The sequence below is a fragment of the Balaenoptera ricei genome, chromosome 16 (assembly GCF_028023285.1).
Source record: "Balaenoptera ricei isolate mBalRic1 chromosome 16, mBalRic1.hap2, whole genome shotgun sequence".
In the NCBI taxonomy this organism is placed as follows: Eukaryota; Metazoa; Chordata; class Mammalia; order Artiodactyla; family Balaenopteridae; genus Balaenoptera; species Balaenoptera ricei.
Window position 1 is genome coordinate 67,920,979 of NC_082654.1, and position 26,329 is coordinate 67,947,307.

General features: G+C 36.3%; 1 protein-coding gene across 4 annotated transcripts in view; it reads left to right on the forward strand.

Moving 5' to 3' along the window:
• The window catches only part of CTNNA3 (catenin alpha 3), a 1,736,704-nt gene that overhangs the window by 1,674,540 nt on the left and 35,835 nt on the right, over positions 1-26,329 (forward strand). For all 4 annotated transcript variants that reach the window (XM_059899110.1, XM_059899112.1, XM_059899111.1 and 1 more), the window contains one exon: positions 7,858-7,992. In XM_059899110.1, coding sequence (XP_059755093.1) covers positions 7,858-7,992 — 135 coding nt within the window. The remainder of the gene's footprint in view (positions 1-7,857; positions 7,993-26,329) is intronic.

A 26,329-nucleotide genomic window follows, 5' to 3' on the forward strand; every position in this document is an offset into this window, starting at 1 on the left:
GATTATATATTCAGTTTTATTTCATGTATGCAAAACTATAGCCTTAGGTACCCAGAATAAGGTGTTTTAGGGTCTAGGAAGAAGGGGCTATTTGGTGTAAGAGGGGAAGACGAAAGATGAGGAAAGTTTCTCCTTACAGGTTGCTGGCTGACTTTAACCAAAAATTCCAAATAATCAAAATTTGTCTGAATAACCTTTCCACCATCCTTTCCATATCCATATTCTTTATACAGGGTAAAACATTTGTATAAGTTTATTTCAATCAAAGTAACTCTTCAGTTGACACGTTTCAGGTTTCAGGGAGGGAGATGATGTGTTTTGAGTTTTAATCTAACACATATGGAAGTCAGTCCTTCTGAGAATTTCTCATGGAAGTCAGCATAAAGCAGAAAAGTAGGTTGGGCCAGAACTTTATACCTACTAAAGGAAATGAGCTTTGATGAAGATGGAAAATATCTTTGTCTTTAATTTGCATTAGTTTTCAAAGGATATCTCACTGATAGCAGTCTCTCAACGATTGTATGTCCAAACCAAGTTGAAACTAAAAATGAATTTGAAGCAGTTCTTAAACTCAGAACTATTTTAGGGACTTCCCTGGTGGTCCAGTGGGTAAGACTCCGTGCTCCCAATGCAGGGGGCCCAGCTTCGATCCCTGGTCAGGGAACTAGATCCCGCATGCATGCTGCAACTAAGAGTCTTCATGCCGCAACTAAGAGTCTGCGTGCACAACTAAGAGACCTCACGCTGCAACTAAGACCCAGCACAATCAAAATAAATATATTTTTAAAAAAGACCATTTTAGGGACATCCTTGGTGGTGCAGTGGTTAAGAATCCGCCTGCCAATGCAGGGGACACGGGTTCGAGCCCTCGTTCAGGAAGATCCCACATGCCACGGAGCAACTAAGCCCGTGCACCACAACTACTGAGCCTGTGCTCTAGGGCGCGAGTGCCACAACTACTGAGCCTGCATGCCACAACTGCTGAAGCCTGCGTGCCTAGAGCCCATGCTCCACAGCAAGAGAAGCCACCGCAGTAAGAAGCACGCGCACTGCAACAAAGAGTAGCCCCCACTCGCCACAACTAGAGAAAGCCTGTGTGCAGCAGTGAAGACCCTGCGCAGCCAAAAATAAATTAAATAAATAAAATACATTTTTTTTTAAAAAGACCATTTTAGCCTAAATAAGGAGATGTGACAAAATTTGAACAACATATATAATTTCTGGTAAAACAACATTTATGCACTGAAAAATACCAAACTATAATTTCCCAAATATAACTCTCACAAGTCAGCAGGTCCACTCTAGACCATATGAATCAATGTCGTCCTCCATCACGACATCATAAAAGAGTCCCACTGTATTTTTACCATGCTTCCATAGATACCCTTCTCTTTTGTGTCTTAGAAACCTTAGTTTGCTAAAGAGCAGCAATGATAGGCATAACAAAGAAGAAAAACGTTCAAAGTATGCTGAGATTTCTGGATGTAGAATCATCTCAAATAAATGACTGACCAAATTTAATAGATGGGAGAGAGGGAGGAAGCACTCTTTATTGAGATAGTTAATAGAACAGGAAAAATGGTTTTATAATAGGCAAGATGGAGTATGAGACAGTGGAGGGTTATATGTGTTGAGTGTGAAATGTTGATAAGACAGTGAGATGAGCTGGGGCAATACAATATGTATATGGATTTTCTGAAGACTGGGTGGGATGATAGAGATTTAGTCATGTTTATTTTGTAAGTGATCGACGAAGCCAGAGCAGCATATATTGATACTATTATCCAAGAAGAGGGCAAGAGTGAAAAGATGCCCAAGAATGAAAACACAGAACACCAATAGGGGTGGCATTGAAAATTTTTAGAAAGCATGTTCCTGAACAAGAGGAGAGAAAGATGGGATTACAGGGTTGAGGGAGGGATTTTGGTTTGAGGGACTTTATGTTGATAGATTCAAGGATAGAAAAAGACATTAAAAGTACAGAAAAAGATGGGATCATGGATGATCTGTGACCCTGAGGAAGGTGAAATGAGACAGCCTCTGGGCTGGAGTATAGGTGGAGAAATGAGCCCTGTGGGAAGGGAAAGGTCATGGACACAGAGTGCTTCTGCTATCACTGATTGCTTGAAATTTCCACTCTAGAAATTCACAATGACACCTAATAACTTTCCCTTAACAAACTTTGCCAGCTTAGCAAAATTTGTTGTCTGTAATTGCGAAAGTCATTTTAACTGTGTCTTAAAGTTTAAACTCCATTATGAGCAAAAAAAATGGCTAAACTTATGGAATACAGGTCTTTAAAAGTATTCACTTTGCTAATTTACCCTTAAAATTCAAACTGAAAGGTAATAAATGTTCTTCACTTTTCCTCTCATTACTCAATCATGTATTCTGTATTAGTATGAAGCACCTTACTAGAAGAGTGAAAGCCGGTTTAATGTGACAAAACCACTTAGGCTGACATGCCATCTGCTTGTCTGTAGTGAGTGTCCTGGTGGTTATAAAACTTAAATTAAAAACAAAGAAAATCCATGCATTAAAAAGCTAACCAGGTGTCCTGGTTAACATCTCCTATTTTAATAAACTGGGAAATAATAACCAAAATGTTTTATGATATTCTACCACTTGATTTGACTAAAAGTCCCTAGCAGTATTCCTTTAAAAGTTTTTTTGTGCAAATTTTATTTTTTAAAAAGTAAAGGACATGAATGTTCTATTGGGTGGGCCGAAAGGTTTTTTCCTTAAGATGGCTCTAGTAGCACTTAGTAGTCTTTAATTTCATTCGAAACAATTTTGTTAGATCATAGGTGACAGCTGTCATATCAGTGTGCATTTAAAAAAAAGACTTATCAAAAGTGGTGAATTTTTGTGTAGCCATTTTAATATTGAATATGGAAGAAAAAAAGCAACATTTTCAGCATATTATGCTTTACTATTTCAAGAAAGGTAAAAACCCAACTGAAACGCACAAAAAGATTTGTGCAGTGTATGGAGAAGGTGCTGTGACTGATTGAACGCGTCAAAAGTGGTTTGCGAAGTTTTGTGCTGGAGATTTCTCTCTGGACGATGCTCCACGGTCGGGTAGAGTTGAAGTTAAATCAAAACAATAACTGAGAACAATCAACGTTATATCACTTGGGAGATAGCCAACATACTCAAAATATCCAAATCAAGTGTTGGCAATAATTTGTACCAGTTTGGTTATGTGAATCGCTTTGATGTTTGGGTTCCACATAAGTTAAGCGCAAAAAACCTTCTTGACCATATTTCTGCGTGCAATTCTCTACTGAAATGTAAGGAAAACATTCCATTTTTAAAACAAATTGTGACAGGTGATGAAAAGTGGATACTGTACAATAATGTGGAACAGAAGAGATCATGGCGCAAGTGAAATGAACCACCACCAACCACACCAAAGGCCAGTCTTCATCCAAAGAAGGTGATGTTGTATATATGGTGGGATTGGAAGGGAGTTCTCTATTACAGGGGTCCCCAACCCCCAGGCCGCAGACCAGTACCTGTCTGTGGCCTGTTAGGAACCGGACCGCACAGCAGGAGGCGAGCAGCAGACAAGCGAGTGAAGCTTCACCTGTCGCTCCCCATCGCTCACATTACCACCTGAACCATCCCCCCCCGCCACCGTCCATGAAAAATTGTCTTCCATGAAACTGGTCCCTGGTGCCAAAAAGGTTGGGGACCACTGCTCTATTATGAGCTCCTTCCAGAAAACCCAATGATTAATTCCAACAAGTACTGCGCCCAATTAGACCAACTGAAAGTGGCACTGGACAAAAAGCATTCAGAGCTAGTCAACAGAAAATGCATAATCTTCCATCAAGATAACACAAGACCACATGTTTCTTTGATGACCAGGCAAAAACTGTTACACCTGGCTGGGAAGTTCTGATTCATCTGCCATATTCACCAGACATGGCACCTTCGGATTTCCAATTATTGTGGTCTTTACAAAATTCTCTTAATGGAAAAAATTTCAATTCCCTGGAAGACTGTAAAAGGTACCTGGAACGGTTCTTTGCTCAAAAAGATAAAAAGTTTTTGGAAGACGGAATTATGAAGTTGCCTGAAAAATGGCAGAAGGTAGTGGAACAAAAGGGTGAATATGTTGTTCAATAGAGTTCTTGGTGAAAATGAAAAATGTGTCTTTTATTTTTTACTTAAAAAACCGAAGGCACTTTTTTGGCCCACCCAGTAGAAATCTAGGTCCCAAACTTTTTCAATTAGCTTTATGTAAAAATATAAAAGGTGAGGAAAACATAATTTGATTTTAGTAACGGAGGTTTGGCAAATAGTAGAAGAGCATTCTTAAAGTGGGAATGATTCATTCCCCTGGTTCTGCTTCTGGGCAGCTAAAAGTGACTCAGAAAGACTTTCCAAATGTCAATAGAAAAGAAGGCTTTAACAAGTCTTATAGTATGGAATTTACCAATCAGTATGTTTTTCATACTTCACTTATAAAGCTACCATCTTTAGGTGTAACCAACATTTTCATCAGTTCTGGGAATGAAGGGTAAATCTGGGTCAAGTAACTTTTAATTTCAAAAGTTCAACTTCAAATTTTCTACTCATTTGACTCACTCTTTGCTTAACACAATTCTAGACTCTTCTAGCATGGCCTTGAAAGTGTCTTGAGAGAGACTGTATGTTTTGCTTAAACTTAGGTGATTGCAACATTGGTTATCAGTTAACAATCTAATTATTAATTTGCAAGTTTGATTTTATCAGAAGTTATATAGTGGTGCTGGTCTTTAAGGAACAAATTCACACTAATCCTACCTACAATATACAGATAAGAGTGTCAATTTAAGCAACCAATTTACAAATCAGAGTGGCAATTTACTGTTTATATATAAGATAAAACTGGCAGGAAGACTGATATTGTTCCTAGACCTTAGAGGTAAGGATTGGAGCCAGATCATGTGAGTCTGAATGCCATCTTTACTATTTCTCAGTTGGGCAAGTCAATTAACTTATCTATGCCTCAGTTTCCTCCTTTGTTAAGGAGGAAACTGAGGCATAGAGAAGGAGGCACAGAACTTGCCTCATGAAGTTGTGTGATTATTAAAAGAGTTAATATAGGTAAAGCACCTAGGAGAGTATATGACAGATAGAACACTGTGTGTGTCAAAGATTATCATTGAGTCCATCCATAAGAACAAACAATAGATAAGACCATTCATTACTCAGGATAGACAAAGCAATGTTTTGAATGAATGTCATATAGAAGAGATCATTGTGCAGTGAATGAAACAGAGAAAACTCAATTCAAATCTTTACGCAAATCATAAATTCTATCCAAAACTTAGCTTGCACATATGCAAAATGACAATAATTAGATCTCAGTAAAATGGCACTATGAATACTAACTTAGAATTATGCATGTAAAGGACATGGCACAGTGCCTGACACATAAGAAGTACCTAATAAAGATCAACTTCCTGTCGTGGTAAAACAATGAGATGACTTGCCTGTCATCATTATAGGTAATTTTAGATAGCTAATTTTTGTCTTTAAAAAAATCTAAGCAATCTTCACTTCAAAATAGACATAGTGTTCCCATAAATTCTCTTTTTCCTTGGAATTATGCAACCCATGGTAATCTGTGATTAAAAAAAAAAATTCACTCCAAATTCTCCTAAGTTCAGCGATTGAAAATAAAATGGATTTAAAAGCAAGTAGATATGGATTCAAATACTGGCTCTAGCATAAGCTCTTCAATCCTGGGAAAATTATTATGCTTTCTAAACGTCTCATTTCTCATGCGTAAATTGGAGAAATCCGTTCCTTTACTTGTTTTTTGCTTCTTCCTCCTCCCCTCTTCCCTTCTCTCTCTCTCTCTCCTTTTTTTTTCCTTCCTCTCCTTCTCTTTCTTCTTACTTAGTTACAGTTTAATCCTCCTGATGAGACTTCTGGGAGTATCCCTTCTTCTGTGTTAAAAATTTGAGAAACGCCCTTAATATCAAGGTCTCTCTATCCTCTTATCTGATTGTTTCTCTGGCTGGTTATCATGTGTCATGTCATCTGTCCGTGCCTATCTAGCAGGTTGATAGTATTTCTGCAGAAGAATTTATATCTTTGCTACCTTTGTTGACTAAATTTTACTCAAAAGTCACATGTTCTCATCTTGTCCACACATTCTGGAGCTATGTAGATTAGTCTATTTAGCAAATATAAAAGAGAATAAGATTCTCAGGAATTTTTCAACAACACTCCAGCTTATTAACTACTATGTAAAAGCAGAAATGCATGGAATACTTTCAGGTCTTTCATCCTACTTTTCAGTTTTCATTTTTGGCTATTAGAATTAAAGCTTTTAAAATAATAACATTTTTATTACTATAGAAATAATATAATGTAAGTAATATATATTAAGATATGTAAAATATGAAAAATATTAGTTATATCATGTTTATTTACCATTTTCACATATTTATTTCCCGCTATGTTTTAAACACAAACATAAACACATTTTTTTTTTTTTTCAAAATTATAGAGAGAATGTTTTGCTTATCTCTTTTTAAAATTTTATTTATTTATTTATTTATGGCTGTGTTGGGTCTTCGTTTCTGCGCTAGGGCTTTCTCCAGTTGCGGCAAGTGGGGGCCACTCTTCATCGCGGTGCGCGGGCCTCTCACCATCCCGGCCTCTCCTGCCGCGGAGCACAGGCTCCAGACGCGCAAGCTCAGTAATTGTGGCTCACGGGCCCAGCTGCTCCACGGCATGTGGGATCCTCCGGGACCAGGGCTCGAACCCGTGTCCCCTGCATCAGCAGGCAGACTCTCAACCACTGTGCCACCGGGGAAGCCCTAAACACATTTTTTTACATACTTTGATTGAGATAGTATGTGAAATTTTAAATGCTGTGGTTTTTTACCTTCCCAAAACATTTTCCTTTGAAAATATTAATTTTTGAGACTGTATAATATCACATTATATAGATATGTATCCTTATTTAGTCTTTTCACTATTATAGAATATTTATTTCCAAATTTTGCTAGTGTAAGTAAGGCTGCAGTGAATATCTTTGCATATAAGTTACAGTTCATATTTCTATATCCTTATGAATGTTTTTAAAGTGAAATTAAATTATCGGGGATTTAAAAAAATCTATTCTAATTGCATAGGAGAAAGAACACAAACATTAAACACTGACCACAGATATTTATCATGGTATGATTAAGCACAAAGCTCTACTCCAGGAAATTCCTTAGAGAAGCTAACAACATAATGTAGGAGACTGTTTTTCGTAAAGAAAGTTAATACATCTCTAAAACATGTATGCTGCCTCTTTCTTGGCTCCAGGTAGATCCACAGCTGTTAGCTAAGGTGGAAATGATTTCTTTTGTCAGTAATAGCTAAAAACATTAAATGCTGAAAGTAATAGAACATAATATATGTTTTGTTGCAGATGTTTTTAATGCCCATATAAATAACGAAGGACAGACAATGCAGAACTATGGGTCTCGAGGAGTATTCTAATAGAAACTTTAGATGAAGGGAATAATTGCATTTTAAATACTTCTTCAGATTTACCTAAAAATGAAATCTAAGGCTTCTAACCTTATCATAAATTAAAGGCAATTATTTCATGTACCTTTTCATGTCTGGAAATTCCTTTACTGCTTCTTCTGTCTATGCTAAAGTAGTTAAGGTTGGAACATGAAGAAACTCTTCTAATGGTGGAAGCATATCAGAATCTACATGGGCTTGGTGGGAGAAATGGGACTCAATGCAAATAAAGTCAGTGCCTTATAAGATACTTGCAATCTCAATATTTAATTGCTCTGATCTACTTACTCTTTGTTTTGCTATTTCCATTTTTATCTCATGCATGTTTAGTGCCCAGATCCATCATGCAAACAGGACTTGTTGGCCTACCTGGAACAGATTAAATTCTACTCTCACCAGCTGAAAATCTGCAGTCAAGTTAAAGCTGAGATCCAGAACCTGGGAGGAGAGCTCATCATGTCAGCGGTGAGTACTGCCCCAGACTTATCCCATCACATGTGGAAGATGCTTGAAACAAAGAAGCTACACCCCACCTTACCCCACCAAATCTTTTAGGGCCATGTAGGTTAGAAAAAACTCAACTGGAGTATATAAAATTGCATGAAACTAAACTAGCAAGAAATCTTGCCAGATTTCTTAAAGAAATGTTAAGTCAGTATAGTTTGTCTTTATTTACTTCAGAGATTTTTACAGTGAATCAGGTTTTGTAAGCCCCTTGTATGAGAAATGGATGTGAATTTAGAGCATGGTTTTCTGAATTGAATCCTATAATTTTTTATAAAAATAAGTGCATATGTAATTGCAAATCAATGAAATAATTGCTTTATTACTATTAATTAATATTTGCTTTCTCATTACTCATTTTTATATCATAGAAATTCAGGTCTTGAAAACTGTTATCTCCAGATGTAATTGTAGCAGTAGAATATGATAGAATGTAAATAGGTTTAGAGGGACCTTCATAAATACTTTGGTGACCCTGAGTTTCAAATTGCTATAAAATGAACATGGTAGAAATAATGTCTACCTTTTCCACTCATCTTTTAATAACAGTAGATCATTTCTCTAGAGTGGGTATGGTAATAAAATAATATTTGATGTCTATATTGGATTCAGTTATCAGTGACTTTGAGAAGGACATGGACCAAGATTATAAATTTGAGTTAAAGTGAAACATCATGAACATTCTAGGAACTTATATTCATGAGGACAAATTTTTTAAAATGATAGCATACATATAAATGTGTAAGTCTGGGAGCCCTTTAGCCAGACTTTGGTCTTTTCCCCAATGAACTAACATTTTTCAAAAGAACATAGTTGCAAAAACAAAAGCAAAGGGAATTCCTCGGCAGTCCAGTGGTTAAGACTCTGCACTTTCACTGCCAAGGACCCAGGTTCAATCCCTGGTCAGGGAACTAAATCCCGCAATCTGTGCAGTTGGCTTAAAAAAAAAAAGAAAGCAAAGAATTACCATCAGGGGTAGATGGCTGGGAACTAATCCTTACTGACTATCTCTTGCCTATATTTTGTCTCATTTAATCTTCACAATAACATGCCAGATAGATTGTTTAGTTGTTTGTTTTATGTTCTTTAAAACTTGAAAAAAAAGAAATTTAGAAAGGTTAAATAGCTTCCCCAAGTTTCTATTAGTAAATATCAGACCTGGGGTTTACCTTCAAAGGTCTTGCCTTTTCTGTTCAGGTGGACAGGCTTGAATCTATGATGAAACTGAAAACCAAAAATCAAAAGTGAATAATTTGGAAATTGTGTCTAAGTAATTATTAGAGATAAAAATTTAGTTTCCTTGATATTCAAATTTTGCAAAAACAGTAATGCAAACCAACATAACCTGTGCTATATTGGTTCCCTATCATTTTTCAAAGGAAAATGCATTTTAAGTAGTCACTGTCTATCCACACAGAAATGTGTGTGGGTATATGAATGTGTGTGTGACTACATGTATGCATATATACAAACAGAATGCATATACATATATAAACATTTTAAAATATTGTATCTTTATTTTGGATTATTAGACACTCAGTCTTCATTTTCTCACTTAACATTATACTACTTTATATTTTTAAAATTCATTTATTTTATTTATTTATTTTTGGCTGTGTTGGGTCCCCTTTGCTGCGCACGGACTTTCTCTAGTTGCAGCGAACAGGGGCTACTCTTTGTTGCGGTGCACGGGCTTCTCATTGCAGTGGCTTCTCTTGTTGCAGAGCATGGGCTTTAGGCGTGTGGGCTTCAGTAGTTGTGGCATGCGGGCTCAGTAGTTGTGGCTCTGGGCTCTAGAGTGTAGGCTCAGTAGCTGTGGCACACAGGCTTAGTTGCTCCGGCATATGGGATCTTCCCGGACCAGGGCTCGAACCCGTGTCCCCTGCATTGGCAAGTGGATTCTTAACCACTGCGCCACCAGGGAAGTCCCCATTATACTACTTTAAATGTGTAAAAAATATATTTTTTTGTAGACCCAAGCCTGTCATCTGTTTACTTTTCTCAATTTCACACACTCACCATCATTCACAAGGTCTAAATCCATATGAATTTTCTTTTCCAATTATATATTTACCTCTGCATGTTGCCTGAAGCTAAGCTTTCAAAAATGTTGATAGAAGTTCGGCCTATACATTATGTTAAAATGTATTACTGTTAATTGTCCCTCCAAATATAATTTCCTCCAGATGTACAAATTGAGTTTTTATCCCTTCCTGTTTGATATGACGATTCAAATTCATGAACTTTACATATTTTACAGATAGATTAAGCATGAGCTATTTAGAATCCAGGATTTACAATTTAAAAGCTGTCATTATATAAAATGAAGAATAGCATTGCAAATCCAAAGCTATTTTGTCATCATTTCACCCACAATTTTCCATTAGAAAAAATAAATCTGAAGAAAGAGAGCATGTCATGCACCCTTTTACATGCCTTACTGCCATCTGCTTGCAGGTAGATCCTCGAAAGCTTTTAAAATGCATTTAATTTGTGTGTGCCAAAGCACAATTGCTTTATTCTCTCTGTGATCCTGAGTTCTCATCTTCTTTCTTCTTTAAATTGAGAAGAAGTTCTAATCTAAGCCATCATTTTTCTATGAGGTCTTTTGAAAAGTAATAAACCTGATTGTAAAGCAGGGAAGCCCATTAAAAATTACAGAAATTTGGTATTCAAAACTACACTTTTCAAAGTTTGCATTCCAAAATCAGGTTCATGAAACATTACTTTTAACAAATATATTTGGTTAGAAAGAAATAGGTATGAATGGAATGCATTTCTGGAGTGAATGGGCAGAATGTATTCTGGGTCTGGAGTGTCAGGGTTTAGGATAAAGAAGATGTGTTCATAACATAAAGGAATTTGAAATCATTCTCATAATAGACCATTTAATTAAAATAATTTTCCAATGATTCTTATGTCTATCTGCAAGCATTTAGCCTGAAGTTACATATTTTATTTATAACGAAACCAAAGTGTAGTTAGTCCAAAACTCCAGCCGTGAGTTGAGCATCCTCTCAGTACCAGGCATCTGAGAACATCTGGGAGATGCAAAGCCTCCTTTAAGATCCTCAAATGTGTGCAAAATTAAGGTACATAAAATATACCTAGATATAAAAAAATGACTTCAAAATAATGTAATAGGCCATATGATAGTTGAATGAACAAAAGCATATGGTAAAAGGTGAAGGAATAATTAATTCCACTGATGTGGCAAGTGAACAAGAGAAAGCTCCAGAAAGTGGTTTGACTCTAATTTGGTCCTTGATTAATAGGTAAAAAAACAAAACAAAACAAAAAAGCTGTATATTTATGAGGGAAGGAGGGGAAAAGGATTTGAGTTAGATAGAACAACTGAAGTAGAAAGATAGAAATAGGGAAAGATAAGGATTTTTATGGAAATAACAAACAGTCTGAAGTGATTGCAAACAACTGTACTTGGTCTGTTGGTGTGTGTTAAGGGGGGTGGGAAATAGAAGAGAAGCTTTAAATGAAACTGAGGCTGTTTCAAAAGGATCACTAACAACATTTCAACTTTATCCTATAGGCAATTGAGAGTAATTGAAAAAGTTGAAGTTTGAAACGGGCATAAACCGATATATGAATTCGGAAGTTAACATTTTTTTAAAGAGTTCATACCTAACCTTTTATTTTATTTTTATTGAAGTATAGTTGATTTATAATATTATATTTGTTTCAGGTGTACAACATAGTGGTTCAATGTTCTTATAGATTATACGCTATTTAAAGTTATTATAAAATGATGGTTATATTTCTCTGTGCTGTGCAATATATCCTTGCATCTTTTTTTTTTTATTGAAGTACAGTTGATTTACAATGTTGTGCTAATTTCCACTGTACAGCAAAGTGACTCAGTTATACACATATATATTCTTTTTTTTATATTCTTTTCCATTATGGTTTATCCCAGGAGATTGTATATAGTTCCCTGTGCTATACATAAGGACCTTGTTGTCTATCCATTCTAAATGTAATAGTTTGCATCTAGTAACCCCATATTCCCAGTCCATCCCTCTCCATCTCTCCCTCCCCCTTGGCAACCACAAGTCTGTTCTCTATGTCTGTGAGTCTGTTTCTGTTTCATAGATAGGTTCATTTGTGTCATATTTTAGATTCCACATATAAGTGATATCATATGGTATTTGTCTTTCTCTTTCTGACTTACTTCCCTTTGTAAGATAATTTCTTGTTGCATCTGTCTTGCTGCAAATGGCATTATTTTGTTCTTTTTAATGGCTGAATAGTATTCCATTGTATATATGTACCACATCTTCTTTATCCCTTCATCTGTCGATGGACAGTTAGGTTGTTTCCATGTCTTGGCTATTGTGAATAGTGCTGCAGTGAACATTGGGGTGCATGTATCTTTTTGAATTATAGTTTTGTCTGGGTATATGGCCAGGAGTGGGATTGCTGGATCATATGGTAATTCAATGTTTAGTTTTCTGAGAAACCTCCATACTGTTCTCCACAGTGGCAGTACCAATTTACATTCCCACCAACAGTGTAGGAGGGTTCCCTTTTCTCCATACCCTCTCCAGCATTTGTTATTTGTAGACTTTTTAATGATGGTCATTTTGACCAGTGCGAGGTGGTGCATCACTGTAGTTTTGATTTATATTTGTCTAATAATTAGTGATGTTGAGCATCTTTTCACGTGCCTACTGGTCATCTTTATGTCTTCTTTGAAGAAATGTCTATTTAGGTCTTCTGCCCATTTTTGGAAAGGGTTTTTTTTTGTTGTTGAGTTGTAAGAGCTGTTTGTATATTTTGGAAATTAAGCCCTTTAGGTCACATCATTTGCAAATATTTTCTCCCATTCTGTAGGTTGTCTTTTTGTTTTTTTATGGTTTCCTTTGCTATGCAAAAGCTTGTAAGTTTGATTAGGTCTGATTTGTTTATTTTTGTTTTATTTCTATTGCCTTGGGAGACTCCTCGTATCTTATTTATTTTATACGTAGTAGTTTGTACCTCTTAACACCCTACCTGTATCTTGTCCCTCCCCACTTCACTCTCTCCGATGGTAACCACTAGTTTGGTCTTTATGAGTCTGTTTCTGTTTTGCTATATTTATTCATTTATTTTATTTTTTAGATTCCACATGTATGTAATAGCATACAGTATTTGCCTTTCTCTATCTCACTTATTTCACTAAGCATAATACTTTCTTGGTCTATTCATGTTTTTTTTGCAAATGGCAGAATTTCATTCCTTTTTACTGCCGAATAATATTCCTGTGTGTGTGTTTGTGTTTGTGTGTGTGTGTGTATGCATCTGCATGCTACATCTTTATTTTAACAGGGTGGTGATAGATGGAAAGATGAGAGATTGGAAGATAGAAGACTCTTTAGGAATGATTTTTTTTAAAAGTCCAAGAGCATTAACAGTGAGAACCTGGGTTAAGGCAGTCTTGGTGAGAATGGAGATGCATGTATCCTTGCAAGAAAAAATTCTGAGGTAGAAATGATTAGAATCAATGATCTATTGAATTTTAAGGATGAAGACGAAGGAAGAATTAAGACTTACCCCCAATGATTTGAGAGTTGGTAGCTTTCATAGTTAGAAGTGGCATCATTAGCCAAAAGCTATACACAGAAGAAAGAGCAGATCAAGAAGGGTAAGGCAGCTCATTCAGGTTTTAGTCATAAGTGACTTAGTCATAAGCGACTAAGAGGTATCCAAGGAGAAAAGTCTAGGAGAAGTTGGGTATATGGTTTTGGAAATGAGGAGAGAGGTATGAAGGAGAAATAGATGGAATCATCCAGTGAAAGTATGCTGAATAAGACCAAAAATAGCTGAGACAGAGATCCAGAAAGAATGTTTTTCCTACACATGTTATTCTAATGTGCCTGTATCAGACACAGAGACTTAGTTGTAGCTGTTTAAAGAAATTGGGAGTTTACTATCTCAATCAATCAATCAATCAATCCATCCATCCATCCATCCATCCATCCATCCATCCATCCATCCATAATGGGCAGTTCTGAATGTCAGCTTCACAAAGTCATCAGGGAATCAGGCTCTTATGTCTTTCTGCTTTATTATGCTTGGCTTCTGGTTTCCATTTTTATTAGGATCAAAATATGTCTTCTCTAACTCTAGCTATGGCATTTGTATTCCAGACAGTAAAAATGAAGAGACACAGAAGCAAACATTCCTAAATCTTTTTTAAGTCTCTTGCAAATGCTTTCTCTTACATATTATTGCCAAGACTTCAGTTATATGGCTATGTATAACTGCAAAGGACACCACAAAATGTAAAATTTGTTTGTTTGTTTCTGTGTGTTTTAATCTAGGCATGTTGCTTTCCCTATCTAAATCAGAGTTTTGTTTCTACGAAGAGAGAATAGTTATTGGGTGACAACTAGCAATTATACCATATCCCTGTATTAAGACAAAAGTCACAGCAGTACTCATATATATTGTAATTATCTACTTTTTAATACATTTTCTCCTTTAGACTATAAAGTCCATGAATATTTTTGAATGATTGAAGATACAATAGCCAGTAACTAGAAACACAGAAAATTCAGGTTAACTGAGCCTTAAAGCACATATTGGATTTTACATTTATAAGGTATCTTTACATCTTTTCTGAAGCAGGATCAGTAATATGGTGAAAGCAAAAATTAGGCCATAGTGGGCTGAATACTGAGTATGCAGTAAGAGAGAAAAGATGGTAGCTTACACTAGATTTTCCAGCAGTTTGTAGTTGAAAGGAAGGAGAAAGTGGGGGGTGGGGAAGAGACTGAGACAGACTTGGGCAAATGGAATTGCTGGAAGCTTCTGCTTATTACTCTTCCCCCCCCCCCCTTTTTTTTTTTTTTTTTGGTTAGCATTTTACTTATGTACTTTTTAAATGGTAGTAATTGAGCAAATGTTTAGGTAAAGAGCAAGAACCAGAAAGGAATGAATCTATAAGGATTAAGACTGTAACTGATAGAATAAAATCTTAAACAGGGGAGAAGGAGTGGAATTAGGAAAACAGGTAGAAAGTGTAGATTTGGAAAAAATGAACTTTTCTCCTGAGCAACAGATCCAGATAAATGAAGAGAAATGAGGATATAAAAACATTTAGATACAGATGAATGAGGATATAAAAACATTTAGATACAGTCATTTTGGTAAAATGAGAGCAGTAATTTCCCATTAAGATTAAGACTTGAGTGCTCTATCCACAGTTTTATTTTAGCAAAAGAACAAAGTAAATATGTCCATATATTCAAAGACTTTTCAGTATTGCTTAGAAGAGAAAATAATCGAAGTTAATACCAATGATTTGAGATAGTAATCAGATATACTGTGTGCTAGACATTATTCTACCAGAGCTGAGCTCCAGGACATTGCCTGGATTATGGAAACTAACTCAGCTTCATTTTATGCTTCAGTCACATGAAAAGGAAGCCTTCCAATGGCTATCCTCTCTCACAAAAAGGGGGAATATATAAAAGCTTAATTGAAAAAAATGATAGCAAAACACAGTGAAACCATGTAATTAAACATACTGTTGCAGATCATTTTCCATAGCCTTCTTGACTTAATAATGTACTAATTAGGAACACATTACAAATATAACTCTACGAAGATTAAAATGTACCTGGGTTACCTATGGGCATTCCAATAAATTCTCTGTCAGTTGTTCCTCTAGTGTCCTTAAGCATGGTGCCAAGTGGGGAAGCTATTTTACCTTGTGAAAGGAGTCTTGCTATAAAGAAATAAATATTCTTATATTCTAGCCTGTATATATATATATATATATATATATATATATATATATATATGAATTTAAGAGAAAAAAATCAAATAATTAAAATGGTTTTAAATTCTTAAAATTACCCTTTCCCAAAGTGTTATGCTTCTAGGCTAGCAATTTTTTATACTACCTCAAGCTGATTAATTACATAATCACCATGTTTTATGCATTTCCTTTAATGTGTTTAATTGTGCTGTCTTACCCTGAGCAGGTGTGCCAAAGCCACAATTTTAAAAATTGGATAAATAATAAAACTAATCAGTCAGGGGGGAAAAGATCAGCAAGATGGAAAGTTTGCCAAACAACAGCAATTCAGCTTTAGCTGAAGTCAGGGGGCAGTGCACACTCAACTAGGAATGCTAGGGAACAGTAACAATGCAGCTATTGACTGAAAGAGCCACTAGGGCCTGCAGAACGCACGCAATGAATTACATACAGAATGATTTAGTAGGTTAATGTGCTTGCCATGTTAAGACATTAAGGGAATTAGTTAATGAGCTTTCTGAACCTGCTGCAATCATTGGTAGTCATCAAGAACATTGAGAAAACTAAAAGAAGATTTGGAAAATCAACTGGAGTATTTAGAGATTTAAAAAAGGACCAGGAGATGTATGAAATGGAATGGGGAGAGATGAAAGCAATGACGAAGGGGAGAAGGGCGAGGAGAAAAAGTAAAGAGAAGGAAGAAGACACCTGGCCAATAAATTTAACTCTCAAGAATGTTGGGAGTTTTCAGTTTGTTTTTAATGCTGAATAGGAGGCAAATGGAAGTAATAGACCTTAGTAATTCAAAGAATATATTTTAAAAACAAGAAAAGGTGTGGGGGTATTTTCTTTTTTTCTTTTCTTTCTTTTTCTTTTTTTTTTTCCTTGCAATGTAGTCAAGTAGTCTATGAAATTCTCTTGGTATTTAGGTAAGCTGATATCACAATGGATTAGATTTTCTTGATTGTGCTATGCATCTGGTTGTAATAACACTTGAAGGAATCTTATAATCTCTTCATGTTATAAGTATCTAACTCAAAGTAGCTTTACAAACAATGAAATAGGTCAAGGACTTTCAGTGACTTGCCTTAGTGTATGACAGTATCTAACAGCAGAGTCAGGGCCAGAATCTGATTCTCAAGTTCTTTACTCCATCACTACTGAAAGTAAGCTCTATAGCGTCCGAGTGGGGTTGGTGGCAAAATGGCAGGAGGTGGTCTTGGTATACTCAGCTGGGATAGTTGCTGTGGATATCAAGAGATAAGGAATTTTTTTTTTAATTGGAGTATAGTTGTTTTACAATGTTGCATTAGTTTCTACTGTACAGCAAAGTGGAGTTCCCTGTGCTATACAGCAGGTCCTTATAAGTTATCTATTTTATACATATTAGTATATATATGTCAATCCCAATCTCCCAAAGATAAGGAATGGTTTTAATAGAAAGATGTGGAAAACACTGACTTGAACACAGTATTAACTGATAAAAATGATGATTTAATGTTCTCAGATTTTTAAGAAAGCCTGACCAGAACATATTCTTCATCTTGAACATGAGAAGCTAACAGGAGGGAAAACTACTGGACTCCAAATTAGGAGACCCAGGTTGTAGTCTAGACCTTAATCTCTTTGGGTTTCTTTATCTATCTCTTAAACTAAGGTTTGGAATTAAATGAGCTCAATGGTTCCTTCCAACTCATAATTTCTGATCTTAGTCTCTTTTGTACTGAATATTTAAATTTCTTTCTCATTCCGTCTTCTGTATATTCTGTGGCTATTTTATTTGTGGTTATCATGGGGATTATGTTTAACATTCCAAAGTTATAACATTTTAACTTGAATTTGTAGCAGCTTAAATTCAATAACATACAAATTCTTTTCTCCTTAACAGCTCTATTCTCCACTCCTTTCAGTTGCTGATGCTACAAAATGACATTTTTATACATTGTGTGTCCAAAAACATAAACAAATAAAAATTTTAATGCATTAGTGTCTTAAATTATGTAGAAAACAAAATGTGGAGTTAAAAACCAAAATTACATTCATACTTACTTTTAGACTGATAATTGCTTTTTTAAAAAAATGTTAGCTTCTTAAATCACATGGAAAACAAAAAGTGGAGTTGCACACTATTGTTATAATACTAGCTTTTATAATTGCCCATGCATTTACCTTTACTGAGACTTTTATTTCTTCATACAACTTTGAGTTACTGTCTAGTGCCTTTTCATTTCAACCTGCAGGACCCCTTTTAGCATTTCTTTCAGGGCAGGTCTAATGGTAGTAATGAACTATTTCAGTTTCTGTTCACCTAGGAGTGTCTTAATTTCTCCCTACTTTTGAAGGACAGTATACTGTATATAGTATTCTCAATTGACAGTCTTTCTTTTAGCACCTTGAATATATCATCCCATACCCTCTGGTCTTCAAAGTTTACAGTGAGAAGTCTGATGATTATCTTATTGAGGCTTCCTTGTAGTTGATGGGTTGCTTCTCTCTTGTTGCTTTCAAAATTCTCTTTTTGTCTTTGTCTTTCAACAGTTTGATTATAATGTGTCTTGGAGTGAGTCTCTATGTTCATCCTACTTGGAGTTCACTGAGCTTTTTGGATGTTTATGTTCATGTCTATCATCAAATTTGGGAAGTTTTCAGTCATTATTTCTTTAAATATTCTTTCTGCCCCCTTTTCTCTCTTCCTCCGGGACTCTCACAAATGGTTATGTTGGTCTGTTTGGTAATATATCACAAGTTTGTTAGGCTCTTGTTCACTTTTCTTCAATCTTGTTTCTCTCTGCTTCTCAGACTTGTTCATTCCTTTGTACTATCTTCAAGTCTGCTGATTCTTTCTACTGCCTGCTCAAATTGGCCTCTGAATCCCTTTAGTTAATTTTTCATTTCAGTTACTGTATTTTTCAACTCCAGAGTTTCTTTTTGGCTTCCCTTTATTGATATTTCTGTTTTGTTCATACATCATTTTCTTTCTCCATATCTTTCTCTAGTTCTTTAAGCATCTTTAAACCAGTTGTTTTAAAGTCTTTGTCTAGTAGATCTGCCATCATGTCTTTCCCAGGGACAATTTCTGTTGGTTTATTTTTTTTTCCTTTGAATAGAACATACTTTCTTATTTCTTTGTATGTTGTGTGCTTCTATGTTGAAAACTAGTCATTTGAATCTAATTTTGCAAATCAGATTCTCCTTCTTCCCCAGGGTTTGCTGTGTATGTGTGTGTTTGCTTTTGGTTTTTTGTGAGGTCTTTTGTTTTGCTTTTTGATTATTGCAGGCTATCTCTGTGTCAGTGATCAGCCTAAAGTGTAACCTGGCGGTCTTCTCAGGTGTTTTATGAGCCTGTGCCTTCCCCTGGCTATGTGCAGTGACTTTCTAATTCCCCATGTATTTGTGGTTGGTTTTGAATGTTCTAATCTTCAATATCTGGCTTCCAAAAGGGGAAAGAAAAAAGAAAAATGAGGGTAAAGAAAGGTGCCCCTAGAAGTCACTTGAGCCAGAGTGAAAAGGGCTTATAACAATGAGGGTAGGTGCAACAATGGCCTCTGCCACTTTGTCTGTACCTTTGTGATGAGAAGCAGCACTCAGGGATAAGATCACAGATTTCTGATATTGAGACAGCATACTTTTTCCACCCTAGCTCTCATAAGTTGCATGCAAGCTACTACAGGAACATGTGCACAGCTGCCTGTCAAGTGGCTGAGGAGTGGGGGATGGATAGCTGCTACGGCGCTAAGAGCTGAAATTGACATAAATTAACCATAATGTACCTTCCAAACCTTCCTCTGGAAGTTGGAAACCTTCAGTAGACTCCAGTGTTCCTAAATAGTTACATAAGTCAGATTGGACAATTGTACAGTACAGTTGTGGTCTGTGAGGGGCGATCGATTTTTGGTGCTTCCTATTTCACTATCTTTCTTATTTCCTTTTGCTCTCACTTTCTCTTCCCAGTTCTTATACAGAATTTTCCTCTAAGCACCAATTGCCAAATTATAATATGACATAGCAAGATGTGTTGTTTTATTTTTATTGGTTTTAAAAGACTGCTACTAGAATTTTGCTTAAACAATATCCATCAGTGAGAATGAGATCAGATGCTTTAGGAGTTACCTGTTAATTTTAGATCTAGAGAAAAGTGAGGGATGTGTATCAAAATGGTGCCATATACTGTCCATAAGTATAGGATTGATTTGACATGGCTTTACTGAGACTGCTGTGGTATCTCTCACAGAACAGCAGTGATCCGTTTTGTGAAATCTTCTTTGTGAAGTTAAGAGATGGAGAGGATAAAACATCTGGATAATGCATATACACACACACAAAAGTTAAGAAGAAAAGAAATGGAGGGGGAAAAGGAAGAAAAATATAAATGTGATGTGAGAGTCTCTACTGTTAAATTTACTTCTTATAATTGTTGCCATGTTCTTATTGTATGTCAAATAGTTCTATATTATTAAAAAGGAAAATATTGGAAGAATTTAAAATTTAATGGAAAAGACTATTTCTGTTTTAGAAAAAAAAAATTAGTTTAATTGTTAACAATCCTTAGAAAAGAAGAGAAGGGACTCATTATTTCTATTGTGTGCTAAACAACCTGAAACACAGAACTTCAAAGAGGTGGGAAGAGAGGCCTTGAAAGCGAGCATGATGTATTTGGCAGCTATAGGATGGTGCCAAATTCCCCATTAGACAAAGTGCAGCTAAGGAAAAGAGCAGAGCTGGAGGCAAACATCCTGATGTTCACTTCATCCTGAGTTCAGCTGCAAACCAGGGAGAAAAAGCACAGAAGAAAAGGGGAGAGAAGGAAAAATCAAGGAGCTAAAGATTCTAGGACAGCCAAGTGTTGGTGTCAAAACCCATAAAGGCATGGGCAAAAGCAGACCTGACAGGAGAAGTGAAAAAAAGGCACAAGGCAGTATGGATGGCATTTGCAAAAATAGTCATTTCAGTCTGTGATTCATCTCATGCTGAATTTGTGCCTGTTGATGCAGATTATGAAGTAACAGTAGTTACATTTACAAGATAAAAAGTTCCTGTGAGGGTGTGTTTGTGTATGTGTGTGTGAAATCAATACATTTTCCCCTTTTCTTTTCTATAAATTTATTTATTTACTTTATGTATTTTTGGCTGCGTTGGGTCTTTGTTGCAGAGCACAGGCTCTAAGTGCGCGGGCTTCATTAGCTGTGGCATGCGGGCTCAGTAGTTGTGGCTCACGGGCTTATTTGCTCTGCAGCATGTGGGATCTTCCCGGACCAGGGCTCAAACCCGTATCCCCTGCATTGGCAGGCGGATTCTTAACCACTGCACCACCAGGGAAGTCTGACATTTTCCCCTTTTGATTACTAAAGTCTGAATAATATTAATAGCAAATCAATAACTGTTAATCAAAAATACTACACATTGACTTCTGTTTCTGTTTATTCCAGGATTTCTCATCTTTGACACTATTGGCATTTGGGATTTAGGGCTGGATAATTATTTGCTCTGGGGGGGCCGTCCTGTGCATTGTGAAATGTTTAGCAGTATCCCTGCACTCTACCCACTAGATGCCAGTGCCCACCCCATACCCCCTCACTCAGTTGTGATAACCAAAAATGTCTCCAGACACTGCCAAATGCAAAATTGTCCCTGGTTGAGAACTACTGTTCTAAGGGACGATGAGAACTAAGGGAAATCTGACAGTGCTGCTACTGACGTTGTTACTCCTGCCAGGTGCCTTTACCTGGTAGTTCTCCCATCTTCCAGCTGCTGCAAGCGCTGGCTGCTGACATCTCACAGCTGCTCCCCTCTCTGGAGAATTGTTTTCAGTCAAACAGGAATCGCCCTGTCTGGTTATGTACCACCACCCCCGCATGCCTGGAAGCCTATAGCCAGTGACTGACTTGAGAGGAGGATACAAAAGTCCAGCTTCCTTGCCTCAACACGGAATCAACTCTGCTGTGCAGTTTCACAGCCCCCTATGCAATCAGGCCAAAGCTGGCCTCTGGCTGATACTAGTAATGTTCTTATTTAGCTTTACCCTCACCCACCCTATTCTTCTTTCTTTCTCACCCTTTTCCTGAGAACAGACCTTCAGGAAACCACATGCACAAATTCCTTTCAAGCTCTCTTTGTAGATACCTACTCCAGAGACAAATGATAGCATCACTGTGTCCTTTACTGTCAATTTCTTTGTATATAGAAAAGAGGTGATAGGAGAATTTGCTGAATACACCACTCTTATTGACACATTTGTATATATTCTCTTATCCTCTCAACAGTGCTACAAGTAAACTTGTAAACTTGCCAAATGTTATATGGTTAGTAAGTGATAGAGTGAAAATGTGAATCCAGGCTCTGGTTTCAGAGCTCTTTGTGTCACTCTGCACTAACATATATTTATTCTCACTTTGCTGCCCTGAAACAATATGGAGATGAGTCAACAATCCTTGTTCTCAAGGAATTCAGTTGAAAAAAAAAACAGCAAAAAAGAAAATAAGTTAATTTTAGGAAATGCTAACTCACAAATAGAATTTGTATTCCTCATGCTTCTGAAAAATTTTAGCAGTTTTATAAATCAAGAAAAATATAAGAATTCAACACTAAAACTTAAAACATACTCTAAAGAATATTTTTAAAAAAACAAAGAAATGTGTATTGCCAAGCTTTTGGCTAAATTGCTCTAGAACTGGAAATTAAATAAGTAACTGTATTATATAGTTTTCATTGCTTGATGATAAGCAGCATAGAAATTTCTTTAGGGAGAAAAAGGTTATCAGGCTTTAAATTTAGAAAGAAATGTAGTGTGTGTGGTTATTATTTGAGTAACAATTGATAATGTAATGAATGAGGTCCTAACCTAGGGGTCTGTAAAAGACAGAAATGTTCAGACAGACGTTTCTTAACACTGACCCTCAATAAACCTAAAGTTGCCACATTAAACCTCAATTTACTCAAGGCTTTTCAGCAGGGAGTTATGATAATATGGCCTGGAAATGCTGCTTTCTGATGTTGTAGCTGATGACAAAAATAATGCTCTGACACCCCAAGGGAAACAAGTGCATTAAGTCATCTCTTTGCAATATTAGACGTCTCAGGAAAGTTTCTGGTCAAGGCCTGGGTCACAGACAGTTCATGGTTGAATTTTATGAAAAAGCTCTGTGTTTTTTCCAAAAGGTGCATACAGTTTAGATGTCACTAATACATTGCAAACATTGAGCAAGTACTGTGTATATGTGTGTGTGCTTTCGTGTGTGTGTGTTTACGTGTGTGTGCGTGCACACATGCATGGTATTATTGCTAATGACAAAATTGACATCCTTTTATAAATGTTTTAGGAGCTTCACTTATACTTTCAAGCAGATGTAGAGTACAGATTAACTCCCCTTCTGCACAAAAATAAATCATTTTTAATCTAGCCTCAGATTCTGCATCAAATAGCATAGAAAAGAATATCTATAATGGAAAAAAGAAAGTTAAGGAAGGTTTTTCTAGTCAACAACCCTGAGTTAGTCAATTTAGGTTAGATTCTGCTGTCATAACAAATGGTTCTCAATTCTCAATGACTTAAAACAACAAAGTTTTTACTTTTTGGTCACTTTTAAGATTGATACAAGTTGTTAGGGAGCTTTCACTTACATAGTTAATCAGAAAAAGGGTTTATGTACTTTCTCAAATCTCACTGTGAGACCTCCAACATCTCTGTACTAGGAAACGAAAGGCTAGAAATGTTGCTCACTGGCTGATAAACACCTTCCAGGAGGGAAATAAAATTCTGCATGTAAGGTCTTAGCATAGTGTTTGGCATATAGCACGTGCTCATTAAATATTAACTGGTGGCAGTAATAGTAGTAGTAGCAGTAGTCATAGTATTAGCTAATATGGGCTAATGATAAGTTTTCATGAAGTGATATTACTTATTGATGTGTTTCATCTAGTTATAAACGTTTATTTCAAATTACATTTAAGGAGAAGCCTAGGAAAATGTTCTCCTTTTAGTGAGATAATTCCTCTGCATATCGTAAGACTGCTTATTGCCCATCCCTTTTTTAGCAGTGGCATTTGATAAGGGCTTTGAGGAAGAATAATTATCTTTGCTTCTGAGCCAAGGTTAGAGTTTGGTCCATGCATGGCTGATGAGTATTGGAAGAATTGTACAAAGTACAGCTTGGGCTATCCTTAACTGCATTCAGCATAAGATAAACGATCTTCAGATAGACATTTGGACTGTAATCTACTTGTTGCCAATGCAAATGGAGACATTTAACTCTTAGACTTTAAGAAAGATTGGGCACAGAAATATTTTTATTCAACATTAGAGTGTTTATGCAAATGTCATATGTTCAGAATTATTCAGTTGCAACACAGAGTAGAACTTAAGCCACCCCAAATTTCAGGGGAATCGTTTTGGCAAGACTAACATTTCTGATAGCATGGGATTTTAAGATGTTGGGCAGAGGACATTAAGTCAATATGTTACAGAAATGCTTAAGAGCAGCACCAAATTAATAAACAAATACATGTTTTAAGCAATAAATGACCAAGATCTGCAGCAAAGAAAGCACTCTGATTTGCATAGTCTGAAGAACTTCACAGAAAATTTCAGCTAAATAATAAAAAAAATTGGAAGAATTTGGTTAGGTGGAAAGAAGAAAAGGTCTATGAAACTGAGCTGAAATTATGAATTGCTCTAAATGTCAGATAATTTAATAAATGCTAGATAAATAATAAATCAGGAAAGGCATGTCTGGATTAAGAAATAGTGTAAGTATAAACCCCTAAACATTTTCCCTGCATAGCATGTGTCTCTCTCTCTCTCTGTGTGTGTGTGTGTGAATGAGAATGACAGAAAGACAGAGATAGTAACAGAGACTGACAAGGACAGAGAGAATGAATCATATGACTAGGTCTCATCAAGCTAAAAGATTCTGTGACTCTATTTAGATTTTAGGGAATAAATGGTGGTGTGTGTGTGTGCATGCAAGTATAGCTCATATATGTAAACCATATATGTAACATATGGATGTCTGTGTATGTACATGAAACTGAGTGCTCATTAATGCTAGACATTGCCCTAAATGTTTGAAATGCATTTGCTTTCATAATTTTTAGCAGAAAGAAGTTTTAATTGCTATTTTATAGATATGGAAACTGAAACTTAAAGAGGTTGAACAACTTCTCCAAGACCACAAAGCTGTTAAGAGGCAGGGCAAGACTTAAACCCAGTCCTCTGATTCTGAAGCATAAATAAGTAATACTAAGTTGCCCAGCAATGTGCACTGAAGCTCTAGTGAAAATGGAAAATTGAGCAGATTCGGGGTCCATATCTCAAACTTTGAGCAGATGAGGCACTTCTTTAGGACAAGGTGCTTATTCTTCACCTCTGTGATAATTACAAGAAGAATAATGATAGCAGCAATGATAACTAACATTTATCGAGCTCTTAATAATGACCAGATATTTTAAATCCCTCACATATATTCATTATTTTATATACAAACAATGCTCTGAGGAAAGTCCCACTATTATTTCCATTTTAAAATGAGAAACTAAGGCTCAGAGAGCTTAAGTACAAGGAGGGAGATCTGTCTCTTTCTTCCTCTCTGCCACCTTCATTCTCGCATCTAGGAGGGGCTCTGCTACCCCCAGTGTCCAGTGATGGTAGCTTTGGGGTCACAGAAATAAAATCAGAGTCCTTCTTCATCTTTCCGCCTGTTCACATAATGCTGTCCCGTGTTTCCAGCATTGTATTATGAAACAGCCAACCCTGAGTACACTAGAGTCATTCTCATGGTCCTTTACACACTGTCCTTTCTGGAGTAGAACGTGAAACACAGCCCTTTTAGAGCTCAAAAGTATTACACCTGTTCTCCATGAGCTCTTCATCAAGTCCGTCCAAGGAAAGGGCATTACCCTAAGGCATTTCTGCACATAGCCAGTCATTAAAGTAAAATTAAAACTAACATGCTGCTGCACGTGTCAATGCCAGACTTTAAAGGCAGCACTAATTACTTATGGTCATGACAACATCTAAGCATTTTTCACAATTGGGCCAACAATAGCCTTTGAACTTTTGTTCATTTCTATGCTTATGTCTTCCCTGTGTCTCACTATATGTATCTGCCTCGTTGTTACTCTACCTTTTTGACGTTTATTTAGTCTCTTTTGAGTTTTAAGCAATTACTGGAGTCTATGAAACAAGCCTCCCCTTTGTACTATTTAATTTAATTAGACCTCTCATTTGAGCTCTTGCTGAGTCAATATTTAATTCCTTGTGTATAACCCTGGGACAACCTGCAGCATTCCATACGCCGGCTAAATGGGTTAACATGCACGGACATATGAGCCGAATGCCTTAGTTTGCTTTCTCTTTCCCTGCACAATATCCAGGGGACATCTGCCACCTCAAAACTCCTTCACTTTGCCTTCCCCCTTAATTGTGGTCCTCCATGGTTTACCTGGCAATTCCTTTTTCTGGATGATAAATTATGATGCAACAAAAGGAAGAGCAATCCTCGGCATTATCTCACTAATTTTGTTTGTACAGCTCTTTCTCTAATG